Source organism: Stegodyphus dumicola, chromosome X2, assembly GCF_044657685.1.
Source record: "Stegodyphus dumicola isolate Sdum_Otavi_A_Nest chromosome X2, ASM4465768v1".
Lineage (NCBI taxonomy): Eukaryota > Metazoa > Arthropoda > Arachnida > Araneae > Eresidae > Stegodyphus > Stegodyphus dumicola.
In genome coordinates this window covers 127,099,418-127,120,336 of record NC_140781.1, presented here as the reverse complement: position 1 = coordinate 127,120,336, position 20,919 = coordinate 127,099,418, and the positions used below count along the sequence as shown (strand labels likewise).

At 34.0% G+C, this 20,919-nt stretch overlaps 1 protein-coding gene across 5 annotated transcripts in view; it reads right to left on the bottom strand.

The window, feature by feature from the left end:
• Positions 1–20,919, bottom strand: part of Ehbp1 (Eps15 homology domain containing protein-binding protein 1) — a 255,700-nt gene that overhangs the window by 192,992 nt on the left and 41,789 nt on the right. For all 5 annotated transcript variants that reach the window (XM_085809696.1, XM_085809695.1, XM_085809697.1 and 2 more), the window contains 3 exons: positions 18,768–18,967; positions 9,446–9,584; positions 9–246 (listed from right to left, as the gene is read on the bottom strand). In XM_085809696.1, coding sequence (XP_085665822.1) covers positions 9–246; positions 9,446–9,584; positions 18,768–18,967 — 577 coding nt within the window. The remainder of the gene's footprint in view (positions 1–8; positions 247–9,445; positions 9,585–18,767; positions 18,968–20,919) is intronic.

Sequence of the window (20,919 nt, the reverse complement as noted above, 5' to 3'; positions counted from 1 at the left end):
GATATTACCTTTTTACAATTATCCTTGATGTTATGTGGAGTCAAAGAATCAAAATCTATCAAATCAGGTCGAAAGTGATGAATTATTGCACAGAAAGCCAGACCATTTCTCCAAGATGTTGTCATATTTGTAATATTCACACCTTTGTAACCTTTTGTTACTTCTTTACACCAAGTTAACAATTCTCCAACACCACCTAGTGAATGACAGCTTTCATCTATAGAGAGGATCTTTGATGAGTTGGATCTAAAACAGGAAAAAGTAGAAAAACATAATCACTTGAAAACCCATCTCACTCACAGAGTTATGATGAAAATCTGGTCATATACTTTTAAAAGAAAATTTTTGCATGTTATGAATGTTTGCATTAATAAAGTATTTGAAAAATCATAAGCTAATAAACTTGATGAATGTGCACTGTAGAAATTGCTAAGCATTTGTTACAACTGGAAACAAGAAACTAAAATTTATATAGTTGCCAGATCAACTGACAAATATATATATATATATATATATTGTTGCAAACTATGGGATTATTGTCGTTTCTTTGGATAACAAGCTCATATATGCAGAAGAAATGAAAAAATTATTAGGAAAATAGGTAAAACAAACAGTACACATAACACATTAATGGCTGGAAGTAACCCAAGGAGAATGTGGATATTCAGGAATTCCTCATTAACACATAAAATAAATCATAAAGTTTCTCGGATCATTCTCTCAGGGTAAACCCTAACTCGTAGTTCAGCTAACCACTAAGACTCGAAGCCTATTCACAGTCATTTCACAACTGAATTCCCCTCTGTGTCAAGGACAGGCTCTGGAAACTTCTGAAAGACCTCGGTCATAGAGCTTCAAAAATGTATTTTCATGCATCTTCCAAAATGTTGCCAAGTAAACTACAATTATATGAAACAATTAAAGGCTTAAATACAAGACATGGCCAAAAATTCGATTAAAGGCAAAATAAACCATAAAGCTACAATTCTAAAAACAATACAAAGAGTTACAACAATACAGAACCTCAAAAATATAATAAAAAGGAGTAAAATATTTACAAGACTATGCATCCTTTCTGTTTCACAAAGTAAAGGAATTGTTCACAGCAGTCAAAATCCTGCATTAAACCTAGATCATAAAATATATTCAAATACATCAGGAAATTAAAAGATTTTAATTCCAGTATTCTATGCACTATATTATGGTTAGTGCAAACCATTTAGGCAGGTTTAGCAGCAATAGTCATATATTTGGTTAATACTTTGGTTTTACTGATACCTACATAATGGAGATACATACTCTTAAGTTTATGCTTTCTTTATTCCTAGATTGCATAAAAATTATACATTTTTAAGAGATACAGTGTTAAATAACAAAATCTAACTATACAATTACTACACTTGTGTACAAAATTAACAGAGTTTGCAAATTGTTTAATTTTGCAAAAAGTACTAAACTAGAGGTACCACTGAAGAACTATGCAATGTTAGGCCACATATGTTAGCATACAGATGCCTGCCAGTTGAGCTGTGATTGTAGACTGGCATAAGCGCACAATGAAATTTGCATTTTTGCATTTTTCATTAAGCACACAATGCAATTCAGCAATTTTTGTGCTCATGTAATAAACAAGTTCCCATAGTTCACAGTATTTGAATGTTTCTTGCAAAAGTCAGATAAATTCCATTAAGGTATCAGGTAAAATGTGTAGCCACAAACGTACAGATAATTGAATGAGATGGAGAATTGTTGGTGGATTGGAGGCAAGCCAATCACAAGTCCTGGTGGCTATACAGCTTAGTGTAATGCCCAGTGTCACTTGCAATTTGCAGAAACAGTTTCAGGGCACTGGATCCATATCAAGAAGACCTAAACATGGTCAACCAAGCTCCATAACAAAGAATGAGGAACTTCATTGGGCAGTTTCAGTGCAGTGACACAACTGCCTACAGTTTCACAGCTCTCACACGAGCTGTGCTGCCACTGGAATCCAAGTTTCACAGTCTACAGTTGCCTAAAGTCTTCATGAGATAAAGCTGTATGCCAGAAGACTGTTTACATTCCACTCACTGCAGCACACAAGAAAGCATATTCAGGATGCTTCAGACAACATGCACCTTGGACCAGACTTCAGTGAAGCACCACGGTTTTTACAGATGAGTCAAGATTCAACCTGGTCACTGATTCTCGGTGTACCTATATGCGGAAAGAGCCTGGAATTCAATACCATCCCTCTCTTATCAGGAAAAAGGAACATTATGTTTGTGGAGGTGTAGTGACTGGAGCAAGTATTATGCTGTCACACACCCTGGCACAGGTTTGACAAGGGCTTCCTGACTGCTATCAGGTACAGGAAGATCTTAAAGCCCTATGTTTTGCTTTTCAGGAGCCCAGTTAATCCTAGGTTCCTGTGAATAGAAGACACATGTCCACAATGGATTCACCTGGTCAGTAATTACTAAGAAAGTGATGATATTCATCACATGGATTGATCTTCAGTGGATCATATAGACCAGCCAGATCTTCAGACCTTAACTCTATACAGCATGTCTGAGATGTCTCTTGGGAGGGAAATTTCACCTCGCCATCCCCCTCCAAGAATCATCTCAGAGTTGAAAACTGCCTTGTTGTAACAGTGGAATCGACTGCCACAGAGTCTCCTCAACAGACTCCTGTGTAGTATGTGGTTATTCTGTGTAACCTGTCTGACTGCAAGAGGGGACCATGTGCCACATCATTTTCAGTTCTATGTTAGAAAGTGGATTTTGAAAATCCCTGCACTAGTAGCTTTGCTGATAATGATGTGTACAGAAATTTTGTGAAATTTGGTGAGAAACTTCCCAAGAAATTTATCTTGGCACTTTTTTTTTTTTTTTTTTTTTTCAGTTTGTGCCAAGAATAATTATTTCACTTGGCGAAATTTTTAATTTACACAAATCTCTTTTCCTTTCTTCATTGTGCACGAGTAGAAAAAAAAGGGGCATCTTTTATTCTTTTCAAATAATTTTAATAGAGTGCATAAAGCACATTTCACATTATTATCGCTTATAACAAATATGCCAAACTTCAAAACGTGCCAATACATAAATTCATGTATATCTTGGGTAATTTTGAATATAAAAATAAAATTTTTTGCATGTATGCCTAGAAATATATCTACTTTTAGGTGATAGTAAAAATTTTACAGGTTATAATTCAAAAATGTTTTCTAAAAATTTATAAAATTGACTAAAAAGTAAAAATTTTAAAAATAAATAATAAAATACCCACGGATTCTATTTGGGTATAACCTAAATTTCGAACTGTGAAAAAAAGGAATCAAGTACATTTAATAAAAAAAGAGATATTAATAAATATACACCAAATTCAACTAACACTGAGGACCTAATTTTTTAAAAAACTGCTTGTTCACTTTTTATGAAACTTGTCACTCTGGCATAATTTGAGTTGTACAACTGAAATAAATCGACATGTCATTTCAGAAAAAGTGCAATTTTGTGTCAAAATACCTATGTTTGAACAATGCTCTATGCAAATCTAATATACATCAAAGAGCCATTACATTATGACCACCCTCCATCTATAACAATGGGCTCACCTAGGAACAAAACCACTATGCACGTGCAGCTGATGTTGGAGGTACGTAAAGCAGCTATGCATTGTTTTTCCAAACATAGTGCGATTAGCAATATAATGGGAAAAGCAGCTGATTTATCAGACTTAGACAAAGGTCAAAATCATTATGGCTCGTCGATTGGGAACAACAGTATCAGAAACGGTGCATTTAGTGGGCTGTTCACGTCCAGTTGTTGTGAGCACATATCGAAAGTGATGTACGGATGGTGAAACGACACATCGCCGGCCAACAGTGTGTCATTGACGGCACACTGATTTCAGAGGAGAGCAGAGATTGCTATGCATTGTTTACCATGACCGAAGAGTAACTACAGTCGAAATCACCACTAGCTACAACAGTGTTTCTCAACACACTGTGCAGCATACATTGATGTGTATGGGCCTACACAGCCGGAGGCCAAAGAATGTCCCTGCACAGATGGCACCTCATTATCAGCTGCGTCTAGTGGACCAAGAAACATCGGAATTGGACATTAGAAGAATGGACGAAAGTTGCATGGTCCAACGAATCACGTTTTCTGGTCTATCACACCGACGGGCATATGCTAATACGCCAATTTCCAAATAAAACCCTCGGATGCATAGTTGGACGGAGACAAACCGGTGGCAGGGATATTACAGAGTGGGTGGTGTACGCAGAAAACAACGCAAGGTGAAAATGTCATGGTACAAACATCGTGGGAGAAAAGAAAGCAAAGAGAAAACAACGCAGTTCTAAAACTTCGTGGTCGAAAATAAAGTGGTTCAAAAACTTCACAGTTTAAAAACACAGTCGTAAAAAATAAGTACCTACAATACATGGCATGAATATAACATTGCACACATCAGTTTTCAGGTTTCAAAAGCTGTAATTGCATATGCGCAAAATGATTTGGGAGCGGAAGAAGGAAACCAGTATTTTTACTTCTACATTTCATACCTTTGAATGAACTAATAGATTTTTGCTGAAAAAGTAAGAGAAAAACTTAAGCATTTAAAAAAAAAATTGAAAATGAGAGTAAATTAATGCAATTTAAAATACTTAATGGAACTTTAAATGTAAATTTAAAATTCTATTAAGTGCATTAATTTTCTACTCATTTGCAATTTTTAAATGTTTAACTTCCATTCTTACTTTTCAGAGAAATTCATTCAAAAATATGAAACATGGAAGTAAAAATATCCCTCTTCGTTTCTTGTGCTCCCAAATCATTATGTGAATATGCAATTACAGCTTCTAAAACCTGAAAACTCATGCGTGCAATGTCATCGTCCTGCGATGATTTGTCAGTACTTTCTTTTTTAGCACGATTTTTTTAAACTGCGAAGTTTTTTAACTGCTTTATTTTCAACCACAATGTTTTAGAACTGCGATGTTTTTCTCTTTGCTTTCTTTTCTCCAACGACGTTTTGCACAACGACGATTTCGCCTTGCGTTGTTTTCTCCACTACGTTTTTGTAAGTGATGATTTTGATGACCTGCTATTCCTATGTACAGACATGCAATGTACTTCAGAAGAAGGATATTAGATAAATACAACTCATTTGTTGCCTTACATTGAGATCTTCCTTACATAGTTTAGTTTATAAAGCATATCGCAACAAATTTGTGTTGTGAGATTCACAGTCGTACATGACTGCTCTGAGATCCATAGACGGTTCCAAATCTTTTGCATATTTTCTACTTAGACACATTATAATTCATGTTATTTCTATTTGGCTTCAACTTTCAGCAAAATTAAAGCAGCTTTAACTCTTCACGCATTTTCTACATTCTTTTCACTTTTTCTACTGAGTTTTAAATGTTTGTTAAAGAATGTTTGACAAATTCTTAAAACTGTCTTTTACCTTTTTTTCAAAAATGGATGAAATATACAAACACAACATTACAATGCAGATTGTGTAAAATATGCAGTCACAGGAGGGAATCAATGAACTGTTTTACATGAAACACATATAATGACTGTCCAAAATGTAAAAATTTCATCACACTTCCGTTTATTAGCTAAGAAAAATGTATGGAATCAGATTTTCAGCCCATGCATCATTTATCTTTTAATTGCATTAGGTTTATTGTGGATGAAAAATTTTCAAAAATGAGAAAAAATACAAGTACTTGGAAAACTCACATAAAATTGAGCTGCTCAAATTAAGATAATTTTTCAATTAAAATACAATTTTTATATCTCACAAAAAGTACAGAAATTATGAAAGCACCAACCATATAAATAATGCTTTCATTCATAAGCTATGGTGTATCTCGGAAGCCTGTACACCCTATTGCAAACAACCCTAACTTGGTATTATAGAATGAATGCAACAGGACAGTTGGAAAGGGATCTATTTGTGCTCCTCTAAGCATATAAGTTTATTTGCTTTTAAGCCTGCTGTAATATTATTCCGTGTATTTCAGGTATGGCCCAAGCCAAAGACCATGACATTGTTGAAATGCTTGGAAATGGAATATATTGCATTATCATATTAACCTTTTCACACAGGCTCACAAATTGCTCTGTTCCTTCCCTAGGCGCCCTTTGCACAGCAGTTAAGGAAAGAAATTATCACATCAAGTCTCGAGTATGAGGTGATTAGTGCCCTTTTGTCAGCCAGAAGGGATCCAGACTTCCCTTTCAATTTCGTTTGAAGCTACAGGCATTAGACTGTGGGAAGTGTTTTAAACACTTTCACCTTGCAGATAGATTACTGTAGCTTTTCAACGAAACACTATGATTTGACCTTCAAATGAAATGCATCCAACCAATAAAGAATTTTGATTGAAAAAATATTCCATTTTATCGATTACAATATTTTTCTTAATGTCACTCCTAAATTATGTACTATAAAATAAATTAATTGATTAGAGTTAAATACACTCACATATGATAAACACAGGAAAGTATAACTACAGTAATGCACAGTATTAAGACCTTCCCTTTATTTATTTACTTACTTAAAATATCATAATTATTCTTATTTTAATGAGTAATCTGAGTACTACAATCTTGAACACTCCATCTACTATAAGTGAAGTTTTTTGAACTCCTACAGGAATAGATTATTGTTTCTATGCCCCTAGTAAAATCTATTCCTGGAGAAATAGGTATTACTCACTGCATTGATATTGCATGAATCACCTTTTACCAATTCGTGCAGTGACAAAAACTTAACCAATGACTGAGACAGGACTTTTTATTTATCATCCATGCAACACTGCAGATGATAATCCTTGGATATGACCTGCCTTTAGACCAGTGACATAAGATCTTTAATTTTTTTAACCTGTTCATGGCTTTTGTTGTGTTCAAGACAAAAATACAGGAACACACATGAGCTATCCAAAATGAAATCCTTAATGAGTTGAGTTTTAATTTTATCTAATAGCAAAAATTTAGCTTTATTAATTTATAATTATTTAGCAAATTATTTAATTATTTAGTTATTATTTAGCAATTTTACCTTAAATCAAACCTGTTGTTTCTTCTTTTATATTACTGCTGCATTTCTTCTTCGAACACATTAATATTATAAACAGAAGTGCATGAAATTATTTTTAAAATAAAGATCTCATGCAGTGTCAACTAGCAAAATGTTTGTTCCCATTTTTTACGGTGCTCCATATTTAAAATTAAAGAAATGTTAAAATTAGTTTTAAAATATTAGGTTATAACATGAAGTTTCAAGATTATAAGCATTCCATTACTACTTTCTTGTGGGATGGGAGGATCCAGTCATATGTCTCCTTTCTTTTTGAGAGAATAGATTGGTGATTAAGTCTACATATAATTATTAGATTCTTACTAAGAAAAAAATTATGGAATTGTATAACGGTATACTACCTAAATCCAAAACTTGAAGAAATCAGAGGAAAATTATACATTTGTAAATGCCTTCAAGCTTTTCGAATTATTCCATAAAATTCTTATCCAAGAATAAAAACTGTTTGTCATTTGATCGCTATGCCAAATTTCTATATGTCACTTTTATTCCTTATTACCATAAAATAATTTACAGTGTTAAGCACGCTTCAAGCAATCGATAAAATAAGATTTTTTTATTAGAATCTATTTGGAAGACAAAGTATTCCAATTTGTAACATTTAGTTTACGATTGCATTATAACTTTTCAGTAATTAAAAAATATTAATCATTTTCTATTACCAAACACTTTAATCATAAAACTAAGATCTTGTTCAGAATATTTTAACAAAAAAACTCTATATTGCTGAATTTATCTGAATTCAAGAATACATCTAAAAAAATATATTAGCTGAAAGAATTAATGAAAATATTTGCAGCAATTGCATGAAAAAACAAAATTAAGATCTTAAAAGGAAAATGTGGAATAATGAAGTAATTTAACTTATTTCTTTCCCTCAATAAAACGTTTCCTACAGAACATCCAAGTTCATCTAACATGCTGTGTGTGTCTGAAACACGAAGGTTACCCATTAACGGGCGCCAACAAAAAAGTACTGTAAAACAGTCTTCAAGACTCAAGCACTATAATTCATATCCTTGAAACTGACAAAAAAAAGTTATAAGCTTCTAGTGGATATACATTTGCTTGGAACATACATACCCCAGCACCCATGAAAAGGTTAATTGTTATATGTTGCACATACATTGTTATATGTAACATTACTATATTAAATCTCACTCATTTTCTCAGTTTGAAACATCATCTGTAAAGATAATGTATGGATATAAGAAAAAGCACAATACAAATACAGTCAAAAGACTTTAATCCGGACGTCCATAATCCAGACCTCAAAGCTACAAACTTTCTGCACATGTGTAAATGCATAATGTGTTTATGCATGCACATAATACATTTACGCATGCGCGTTTAATGTATAACGGATGGTATAAGTTAAGCTAAAATTATCTAATTATCTATTTCAGTTAATGTTGCAGATTGCATTGTTCCTTAATCTTCGAATTGGATCCGGCTTATTATTTTTTGCAGACTGTTAAAGCAATTTTATAAAAGTAAGCTTGAACTTTCGATTATGTCAAAAAGAATTTCCAATTCTGGAGCTGTTAAAGGATCTACAAAGCGAAAGCATGTTGCGATGTCCATCAAACAAAAAATGGAATTGCTGCAAAAAATGAATAAAGGCATATCCTTTGTTTCTCTAACCATTCTGAAATCTGTTTATCAATTTCATGCTGCTCTGTGTGTGGGGGGGGGAGAGAACGTCGGGGCGCGCAATGAACTGGAAGTTGATCTGTCAGCACTATTCTTATCTTCAGGGCAGATGTTTTTATTTTATTTCATCTTGATGTACTCTGTTTTTGATATGATTTAAATCAAATTCCTCGTCATTATAAATATCATGAATACACATCAAATAGTTTTCTGGTTGCAATTTTCTAATTTCGACTATGCGTAATGTATGCTTTACGCATGTGCACGTTGAAAGAAATGTTTAATAAAGTAAACAAATAAATATTAAGCTTTTTTTTGTGTGTAAATTTTGATACCCATTAGATCATAATTGCTCTTTATTTCATAAATTACAGTTTCATATTTTTAATTTTATAATTTCTGCATGCCATCTTACCAGATTTAAATTGATGATCTATAATCCGGAATCGCCAAAGTCCCGACGAGTCCGGATTAAAGACTTTTGACTGCATATATTTTCTGAGAAACATGCATGCACTAAATTAACTAAAAGTAAAATTATCAGGAAAAGTACACTAGGAACTTGGAAAAATTCTAATAACATAAAACTTCTGATCTTAGCAGAAATGAAATTATAACGATTTTTTAAAATTAATCTTTAATTATTGCATAATAAAAATATGAAAGCAAAATCAGATCTTACTCATCAAAACTCATGCTTTCATCTTGAAATTCCTTCTCCGAAGGAGAACTCATGCTACCAATAAAGTTCAGTGTATTTGCTTCAACACTTCCTTCCTTGTCTTCAAGATTTCCCTCCTCTGATTGACATTCAGCTACACCTTCAAAGTTACAATTAAAAACTATACAAATGTTAAATTAACAACAAAATAGAACTTCCCAAGAATTATTATATTCTACTCTAAACAGGCTGCTGTTTTAAAATGAAGCTCTACTAGCTGTCACTTCAGCTTTTAATTATTGTATTTTATGAATATAAATTGAGAAGTAAGATTTTGCTGCAAAAATTCAGCCAAATTGGCAATCCATCTATAAATCAACTTTGAAATTGCTCTACATTTTCTACAGCCTTTCATATATTGCCGAATTTGAGAATAATCTGCTTTCTAGATTAGTTAGACTTTATCTGACATGCTGAAGGTGAGTGCCAATTCATCTTCAACTTCCATATGAAAAATGTTGCGTGTTGCAGAATGAAAAGGCACTTTTGCCACAGATAGTTTCTTTTTTCAGTTCCATGTCAGATTTTAGTTTGGTTCTTAGTTGTGGTAACCATTCTCAAGCAATCACAAGAATTTATTTTTTCCTGTTTCAAATGATTTTACGAAAAATTGCTTTTACGAAATTTCAAATGCTTTTTTAATTCTTGCTTTTACGAACAAAATACCATACTTCATTTCTGCTACACAGTGAAAGATACCTGGACAAAAACTAACTGTTTTTGTGTTAGTTTGCATTAAACATTATCACTTTTGCTGAGAAAGTGTTGTGAACAGAATTGAAGATATTACCTCTGAGGTGGATGACAATCATGCTTATAACAAAGGGCTACGACATTCACCTGACACTTGCCTCTACCACAAAGAGACTATAGAGAATTGTACGAATATTCCAAGTTGGATATCAAAATTAAGAAATTTGATGAATGTATATTGAAATAAATATATTTAAGACGAAATAAATATTTAAAAAAAATTTAAATATATTAATTTTATGATAAAATTTTATGTAACAGTTATGCTTTTGAACTGATATATAAGTCGATTCCCCAATTTCAGCAATAAAAAGCTTAAAAATTATTGGATCATATATGGTAATATGCAGAAGTTTAATTATTTGACTTGTTGCAAATGCAACAAAAAAATTAGAGAAAAATAATTCTGGTATTTGCTTTACTGATTAGTTTTTCTAATTTTAATACGAATCAATATCTATGTTGTTAGGAATTTGTATACAGATCCTTTAAGAAAGCAAAACTTGGAGGCACTGACAATCTGCATAGTTCCAAATCTATGTATAATTCCTTTTATTCCCTTGAAGCATAGCAATTAATGGACTGGATGTTGAACTAAAGCCTCACTAATAATATAATCAACAGATTAACATATACCGTATTTATGCGAATCTAATGCGCATCGTTTTTGGCCAAATGTAGTATTCAAAATCGGGGTGCGCATTAGATTCGATGGTGCATTAGATTTGAGTGCAAAGTTCACCGATGACGTCAACCAAATTTCTCGACTACATTTACCGTTACATTTATTGTTGACACATTATTGCATGGAGGATACAAACTGCAGAGTAAGTAGTCACAAAATGGAGGGCAAACAGAGAAGAATGTCATATGACGCTACTTTCAAACGTAAAGTAATTCTTTATGCTGAAAAAAATGGCAATAGAAAGGCAGGGAGAGAGTTCAACGTAGCTGAGAGCAATGTTCGCTTGTGGTGGCAACAGAAATTGGCACTGTTTGCAACTAAAGCTAGTAGAAAGAAATTCACTGGCCCTCGCAAAGGAAGACACCCTAAAATTGAAGAAAAAGTTTTGGAATTTGTACATGAAAGGAGGAAGAATGGACAACCTGTGACTACTGACACCATAAGAAATAAAGCAAAAGAGGAGGCTGAAGTTCTTGGAATACCGAAACAAGAGTTTAAGGCTAGCCGTGGATGGGTGGATCGGTTTATGAAGCGGATGGGTTTATCTCTAAGACGCTGTACGACAATATGCCAAAAGCTTCCTGCAGATTTTGAGGGAATAAAGCATTGTTACTGCATTGTTATAATAAAGCAAGAAATGAAACTTTTCTTCCAGGAGAAATTTATAAGAGAGGGAAAATACACACACAGCAATGTATTCATTCATGTAAGTATAGACTGTCTGCTTACTAGGTAAATTGGTTGCCTGTTATCACTTACATCAATATTGCCCTACAAGTTACAAAACACTACAGGTGTTATTTGTAATACTAGTATTGCACATCAGAAATGAAAAAAAAAAAAAATGCAACAAATAAGGCCCACCAGGAGCTTAGTAGTTAAGATCACTGAATACAGGTAGTTTAATCTGGATTCACATTCCAGTGAGCTAACTGGCTGCATAGGCACTTCCCGGGTTTTCCCCACATGCACGCAAACTGGTTTCCCATACAAAAAAATCCATGAAAACATAATTCCTCAGGGAGTAATCCCAGGGTGATTTACCACATTCAAAGACATAAACAAACCACAGCAAAAAATCAAATATTTTGAAAATCTACAAAACATATAAAGCATCTTAATGTATTTCCTTCAAATGGTATGATTTGTCTCTGCTTCTTAGGAGAACATGCATGCAAACTGGTTTCCCATACAAAAAAATCCATGAAAACATAATTCCTCTGGGAGTAATCCCAGGGTGATTTACCACATTCAAAGACATAAACAAACCACAGTAAAAAATCAAATATTTGGGAAATCTACAAAACACATAAAGCATCTTAATGTATTTCCTTCAAATGGTATGATTTGTCTCTGCTTCTTAGGAGAAATGCTCTTAGTTCATTCATGCATTAATTAATTAAAGGCGAAACAGAAAGGAGGGGGAAAAGGATAAAATTAATTTTTTTAATCAAATATGACAAAGCATGTATAGGCTGTCTGCCTAAGGGTAGATATGCATCTGTTGAAGAATTTCAAACAGAAACAGTCTTTTACTTAACATTAACACGTTGACTGCCCAACACAAGATAACTTGTATTAACGCTCTTCTTCAGGATGCCCAATACTACTTATCTCGTAGTTTCTTCATTTGCCACTTTTTGGCCGCATCTGTTGAAGAATTTCTAACGGAAACAGTTTTTTACTTAACATTAACATGTTGACTGCCTAACACGAGTTTGCTCTTGTTCAGGGTACCCAATACGAGTTATCTCGCAGTTTCTTGACTTGCCACTTTTTGACTGCTACGAGTTACCCGCTTAGCACTTGTTTTAGCTCTACCAAGGTGACAAGTCAAAGCATGTCTGTACGAATCAACTTGTAGTGGGCTTCTGCGAAGAGCTTTGTCTAACAAAAGCTGACTACAAGATAATTCATAGGACACTTTTTTCTACCCCCCCCCAAATTCCCATAAACTTTATAATGATTGTTATGAATCATAATTAGCATTTTTAATAATATAATATGATTAAATCGATTTGGCTTCTCGGATCAAAATATGAAAAGTGTCGTGGCAGTCAACGTGTTAAACCCCCAGAAAATCATCAAAGTGCAATACACACATCTTGCTGCCAGTCTTTGAAACAATGTTTAGCAGTTTTACACACTCAGCCATTCGTGCGCAAGAAGAGAATTCCAGCAAAACAAATTACTTAATATATTAATTATTCTATTATTAAAAGTTTACTATGTTACTGTTTTCAATAATATAAAAAAGATGAAATTAATCAAGAACTACAGAAAATAATGCTTTACTACAATAGCTCAATTAAATGAACTGGTGAATTTTCAGGTACACATGACTGGCATCAAACAGTTTGCTTTATGTAGAAAATAATAATACCCAAATTTACTCTAAATCTAGCAGAAGATAAATGAGAAATTATTTCAATGCGACAATATGTAACACAGTTAATTTTCTGGATTATCTTTATGATTGTCTATATTTTACTCACTGTTGGTGAATCATTGTAAAGTTTTGTAAAACTCATCTGATAACACTTTGCATACCACATGGAAATCTCTAAGATATATATGCAAGGGACCGCACATTTTTGGGCATACTGCACATTATTTAAATCATCATAATGCACTTTAGGTGCTGTTTTTCAATAATTATAACATTTTTATTTACAAAATCAATTAAACAATTAAAGTTCTTAGTACTTTTTTAACTTGTGTTACTGCATAAAACATTTTCATCTGTGAAGAGGGACCACACAAAATTTACATAAGTATCTAGATTCTCTTCTTTTTCTATGAGCGGCACAAACTCTGTGGGCTCTCACAGGAAATTTTTCTTTCCACTTACTGGAATACATGCAGGTACATGTTCCTTCATATTACCTGACAACCTTTTGGGTGGATCTTTATGAGGTGCTCTCCTTGCACCCCCAGTGGCAAGCTAGACATATTTGTCTCTTGGTTGCAGAGAGCCTTCATTATTGTCATCCATTATCCAGTCTCTCACAATCAATAATAACTTTTTACACTTCATTTTTGCTTGTGGACTGAGGATGTTATACACTCTAAATTAATTGAAAATCCCACAGTTTATAATGTACAGACCCACTCTTTTTTGTCCATTTTATCGTTTTCCTTAGAATAAAACAACATAAAAGGAATTGCATTACACAGTCAACACCTTTCATGTGGCCATTATACTCCTTGGTGAAAGTAAGTTCTAGTCTGTTTTCCTCTTTTTTCACTGTTGTCGAGACAGAAGTGTCATGGTTTATTGATATCATTCGGACAACCCATTTGTCTTTCCATGCTAGAAGAAAAATATCACCTTTTCTGGAAAATATTGTCACCTTTCTTGATTCTTGATGTTTTCATTTTCAAATTTGGCAGTAAATCTCAACTTTCCCTAACAGTCACAGAGACTTTAGTTTTGTTCTGTAGCAGCAGCAGTATAGCAGTATATAGAGCACTGTAATAATTTCCCTGACAAATATGATGCTATATGCCAAAATACGGTCCAAGGACTGAAAGAACAGTTTCTTGCAATTTCTTTCCTTCAACAGTGTATATCTCTATATTGCAGATATAACCAGTGTCCTTCTTGCACACCATCTGAACAAATAAAGCATATTTTCTCTGGGTTGTATGTGGGACATTTTAAACGTTCTCTCCATGGAATCATTCCGTCGTCCAAAGACAACTGTTGGTTTGGTTTGCATATTGTTTGAAATTTATGCAGGAAATAATCCAGCAGAGCCTGGATCTTAAAAAGTCTTTCCAAGTGATTGGCCATTTCAGCATTAACATTGAAATGCCAGAATGTCCACATTTGCTCAATCTATGGCGACTCATTATCGGTGGAAATACAGAGGTACACAGCAGGATCTGCTGACCAATAGTCTTTCAAGCTATCTTTTCTTGTTTGACCCATCAGAATAATTAGGCAGAGGATTCTCTCAAACAATTCATCAATAAAAATGAGATTAGTCACAGAGGATACAGTCATATTAAAACAAAAATGTAGTACCCCCAGCATGACATTCAAACACTTGAAAGCATGGTGGTGTGTCAGTTGGAATCACTTGAAAGCAGTGCTACGTTGCACTTCCTTACAGGTCTAATTATTTCACCGTCAGCAGAATCACTAGAATAGTCTCTGGAATCATCAAGACATTTTTCTGCATCTTCGAACTCGCTAGGAATATCTAATAAATTAGCATTAAATGCTTCCTGAAAAGTATCAGTCTCCTTCCTTTTTCTGAGAGACAAAATTTCTAAAAGTGCCAGGAACTTGAAGACAAAGACTATTCAAATTCAAATGACCAAAATAAAGTGTAACTGCAATGCTTTACGGGTTTCTTCAATTATATAGTGTTTCATAGATTGACCCGCAAGGTTTTCACCAGTGAGACAGCTTCATTTGTGAAAAACGAGAAAATTTATAAATGGTCCTTAACAGATGGTGCATGTAATAAGAAAAAAAACTTGTGAGTGAAGATTTAAAATGAAATTTTAACAGATGGTGCCATGTAATACGCAAAAACTCGTGAATGAAGACTTGAAATGCAATTTTAATAGATGGTGCAGGAAATATGAAAAATTGTGAGCGGTACGCAATGTGTTAATATGGTAGCTAACAGTAACTTAATATAATAGACATGAGTTTATATTATGGGTCTGAATGTAAAACCAATCAGTAACTACATGCATTTTATATGTTCATCACACTTAAATATTTAAGGCTTTTTAATATTCATAGAGTATAAAATTTGAATGTTAGTTTTCAAATTGCTCTAAATCTGCAAAAAAATTTCAGTATAGAAAAAATCTATGTGTTTTATATTTTAACAAAATACCTCATACATAAGCAACTTCAAACCATAAGCAGCAATGCTAAGAGATAACAGAAAAATTCTGGAAATTTACACTATACTATTAATCTAGGTAAGGAAGGAAGGTGACTGTGCAGGCTTGGCTGAGCTCAATTATGTTCAAAAAGAGAAGACTGCATAATCAATGTGTACATTTACTAGTACAGTGCTGATTTCAGCATACAATTTTGGATGCTTTTGCATTTTTAGTTCCCAATTTATAAACTGCATACTTGAACAAGAGCCATGGAATATATTCTGCTTTCACTATACAGTTTCAGTAATTCAGTGTTTCATTCCAGAATACATGTAACAAGTTACTTTAAAAAGCTTCAATACAGCCAAATTTTTGCAAACATTCTTAACTCCTCCTTTAGATCATAACTAAATCCCAAAAGCACAACAATACTGTTACTTTTTTTTTCTCTTCTGACACCCGTTGTTGCGTTATTTTCTTACTTCACGTTCATACGGGGTTTGTAGATTTGGAGTGAATAACAACGACACTTGATGAAGTATCGAAACACACTTTATTTACCAGTATTGTCAGGACAGCTCCAAAACACATTTTACAGTCGTCGATGAACTACTATAAGCACGGTGACACGATCAGTGACACAGCCTTCAGGTTATCAGGCTATCACGATGGAGACAGCTTCAGGGCAAAGCACTAGATACAGCTCCTAACTCTGCTTTCCGGAGTACAGTTCCCGACTCTGCTTAGTCGTTCTTGGAACTCCGCGTACTCTCAAGACTCTTCACGCTACAACTCGCGATACACTCGACAACACACGAGCACAGCTCCCGACTCTTTGGTTCAGTTGTTCCCGGAGCTCAACACGCTCTCGACAATGCACTAACCGTGATACACTAACACACTCCTTCGGTGCACTCGACGACCCACAGCTTGCTAGACGAGGCACACTCTCTGAGACACACTCGATGAGAGACATACACTGACTGCCTGCGGACCAGCAGGGTTTATATAGCTTTCGGCTTGTGTTCGGGAACATTCTGGTTCCCGGTAAGAATTCATTCCAGAAGGTTCTCCATCAGTCCATGGCATATCACCAATTTTGTCACCAAATGGGCGATTTCTCACCAAATGTGGCAACCCTGCCTTCCCTTGCCATTTCATGGCAACCCTAAAACTGCTTTGCTGGGAAGCTATCCTACTACACCTGCACATTTCGTAACAATACTTTCTAAAGGAAGATACCTAAAATGCTAGTCACAAGCAATATATAGGAAAAGCTAAATGCTTTGATGGAAAGTGACATTTCTAACACATCACATTTCCCATGGGCCATTAAACAATAATATGTTGATCTTCAATATTAAATAAGGTTAAACTCTTCTTTACAAATTATAGTTTTAGCTCATTAAAGCATATTGAATATTTTAATTTGCAGAAAATTTTATTTTGCAGGAACAAAGACATACATGCAAAATTAAGAGAATTTGCACATTATGTCAAATTTCTGAAAGAAAGGATAAGAGTTTAATGAAATTTGGTATGAATATACATTTATAACAAACAAAGAGATGTAACATTCGACAGTTTTTTATATATGCATGATTATCAGTAAAACTCATAATGTAGGAAAGTTTAAAATCCTTGCTGTCATATCGAACTGAAAATCAATCTAAAATGGGGTATGGTCCCACATTACAGACAAACGAGTCGCACAGTGCCATGGCATACTGGACAGGTAGCAGATTATCCCACTCTTGCAGCAAGGCAGTTTTCAACTCTGGGAGGATTCTCCAAGGGTGATGGCAATATGAAACTGCCCACCAAAAGTATCTCAGACATGCTCCAGAAGGTTAAGGTCAGGAGATCTGGCTGGCCAATCCATGTAGAGAATATAATCACTTTCCAAGTAATCCTTGACCAGTTGAGCCCCATGTGGACGAGCACCGTTGTCCACTAACAGGAACTTAAGACCAAAGGGCTTCTGAAAAGCTGAACATACGGCTCATATACCTCATAGCAGTCAGGAAGCTTTTGTCATACACATGCAGGGGTGTGCAGCTGTCCAACATAATGCCTGCCCAAACCAATACATCTCCCCCAAAGTAATGATCCTTTTTCCTGATGAAGAACAGATGGTATTGTGTTAAGAGCTCTCTCCAGATACAGGTATGCTGAGAATCAATGACCAGTATTAATGAAAATAAAATTTATAGAATACTTTGAGTGAGGGCAGTGGCAATATACCGTACACAAAAATTTCCTGTATAATTATTTTATTTATCTATATCTCTACCTCTAAATCAATAGAAATGTGTTACCATACAGCAATAATCCACTCAATTGAATTTAAAAAGAATTTATTTAGTTTGACCAGCAAAATTTACTGGTTAGAGTTACCATATATCCATATTCAGGATGGTCATTAAATGTATACCCAAAATTATGTTTGAAATGCAATTTTAACACTCATTTTTATAGTTGCAGGATTTGTAAACATGATCTAAATACAATTCTGACTCTGACACAGCCATTTAAATGGTTAAAAAAATCCAGAAAAGCATGGCTGACTTGAATCATGAACTTTTAGATCAGCTTGATGCATTTTCGTACTTTCAATGTTTTAATTTTAGGCAGTGATTCACTTATGTATTATAAAGATTATTAAAAATGTTTAGTGAATGAAAATACTTTGCACATATCTTCTGCATTAATTTAATTTGTAAGCAAAAATTATTTACATCTTACTAATAAAAAATTTCAAAAAAACACAAAAATTAGTTTGAAACCTTCTTAAGATAAGCACCCACAGTTTCTTACACTTTTGATCTTCTACAGCAGAAGTCATTTTGCAGAATAAGAGTATAAGTGATGTTCAATTTTATTATTTAATTATATTCGCAGAAATACAGATCATTATCTGAATTTTTCAAAGAAAAAGTCATGAGTGGTTTAATTATACAAGACAAATATTCAAATTATATTTAAATTCAATACCTGTAGTATCCTTATCATCAGAAACTACTTCAACACCTTTAGCAAGCTGTCCAAGTTGAGAAGCAAGTTCTGATATTTTTGCAATAGTCTGTGATTTATCTAATTCCTTCTCTTCTTCAAAATCATCAAGATTTCCAACATCAGGCACTGATACACTGCCAATACTCATCAGACTTGCTATACTTTGCATATCCTCATCTCTAGGGAAAGAAAAGTCCTCCAAATATTAAAATTGATTTGAAAAGTTTTAATCTTTCAGTAATAAGAAATTGAAGAGAAAAATCTCATTGACACACTGCATGCATTAAAAAATGTCAAAATGTAGTACAGAATAATCAATGTATGAATTCTCAGCAAAATGGTAAAAGAGGCCCAGCCTCCATAGAATATATTAAAAATGTATTAACTATTATCATTAAATTAAAATTATTAATTAAAAGTAAATCCTTTATACAGCACTATTTTTCATTAAAAGAAGTTTTTCAATTCATTTACAATACTTTTCATACGAAATAGAGCAAACTATTTCAAACAACATATAAACAACAAAATGGGAGGCGAATACAGTCTCATTTATGGAATGCAGCAAGATTACAAACATGATTTGAATGAAAATAGAAGGAATTACAAATTACTGTATTATAAGGAAGTATATTGTAAACACTATTTAGATTATTAATTAATATTTAATTATATCATATGATTGCAAAACAGTCTAGTATGCATAAAAAAAGTATCTATTGCCTTGTCATCTCAATGGAACACCACATTTTCTAATAGGTCAAAATATCTCTAGAACATCAGAAAATTACTTTGAGCATCACTTTGTTCACTGCACTAAGTGAAGAAATCAATGCAGCCTATGATATACCAGTAATCTTGAATTATTCAAGTACCTGACCCACCTGTTCCCCCCCCCAAAAGGAGAAGGCATAATTCTATAAATCCCCTCCCAGTCAACCAAACAAGAAAATTTAATTTGCATTTTTTATGTCTCAAAGGGATGAGTTAAGACACGTTTTATATGCCTATGTAATACACACACTTTTTATCCAAATATTTGAGTGATAATATCCAGTACCAGGCATTACGTATGCTCTTGCTTTTGTCTTCATTTTGCTGGATAAAGCAAATTTAAAATTCCAACAATATACGTAGGTCAGTCAGAAAGTTTGTTGCACTACTGCATAAATATGTTCCATCTAAGACTATTTGGATGACAGTGTGTGGCAACACTTCAGACCTGTACCTTTATCGCATGACATAGCGGTTTCCCCGAGGCAAGTTTAGTTCTGATAATCAGTCGCAAATATGTCTCACAAACAGCTGCAAATAGTGTCCAAATTGGAAATGCGTGCTGCGATTCGTTTTTCGTGGGCAAAAAGGTGCAACTGCACTGAAATCTATGGGCAGTTGCATGAAGTGTATGGTGAAAATGCAGTGTCACGTCAAGCTATTGTGAAATGGTGCAATATGTGTGAGAATGGAACTACAGGTATTGGCAATGCAGAGCGTGAGGGAAGACCATTAACTGCAACTAATTCAGAAATCGCTGTTTGCATGAATGAATGCATTCTTGCAAACGATAGATAAAATCTTAAATGAACTGGATATTTCTCATGGAAGTGAGCATAAAATTTTTGCCGATCACCTTAAATTTCGTAAAGTTTGTTCTCGATCGGTGCCACATCTATTACACGGAGGAACATAAAGGAACGCGTTTTGAAATTGCATTTGCATTTCTGCAACATTACCAAACACGAGAAAATGAGTTTTTGGACAAAATTGTGACTCGAGATGAAACTTGAATTCACCACTTCTCCCCTAAAACGAAACGCAGCTCGCTCGAGTGGAAACATTGCAGTTCCCCAACATCAACAAAGTGTCGAACTGTTCCATCTGCAGGAAAGGTGATGATGACGCTGTTTTTCGACAGAGAAGGCGTGGTGCATATAGAGTTCATGCTGAAAGGTGCCACAATTAATTAAACTTCTTATTGGGAAACACTAAAACAATTGCGGAAATCACTTAAAAATTGGCGGCCACGTAAACTGTCGAAAGGCATTGTGCATTTGCATGACAATGCAAGACCGCATTCAGCAAAACAAACGTGCGGACTTCTGAAAAAGTTTAGATGGGAAGTGTGGAATCA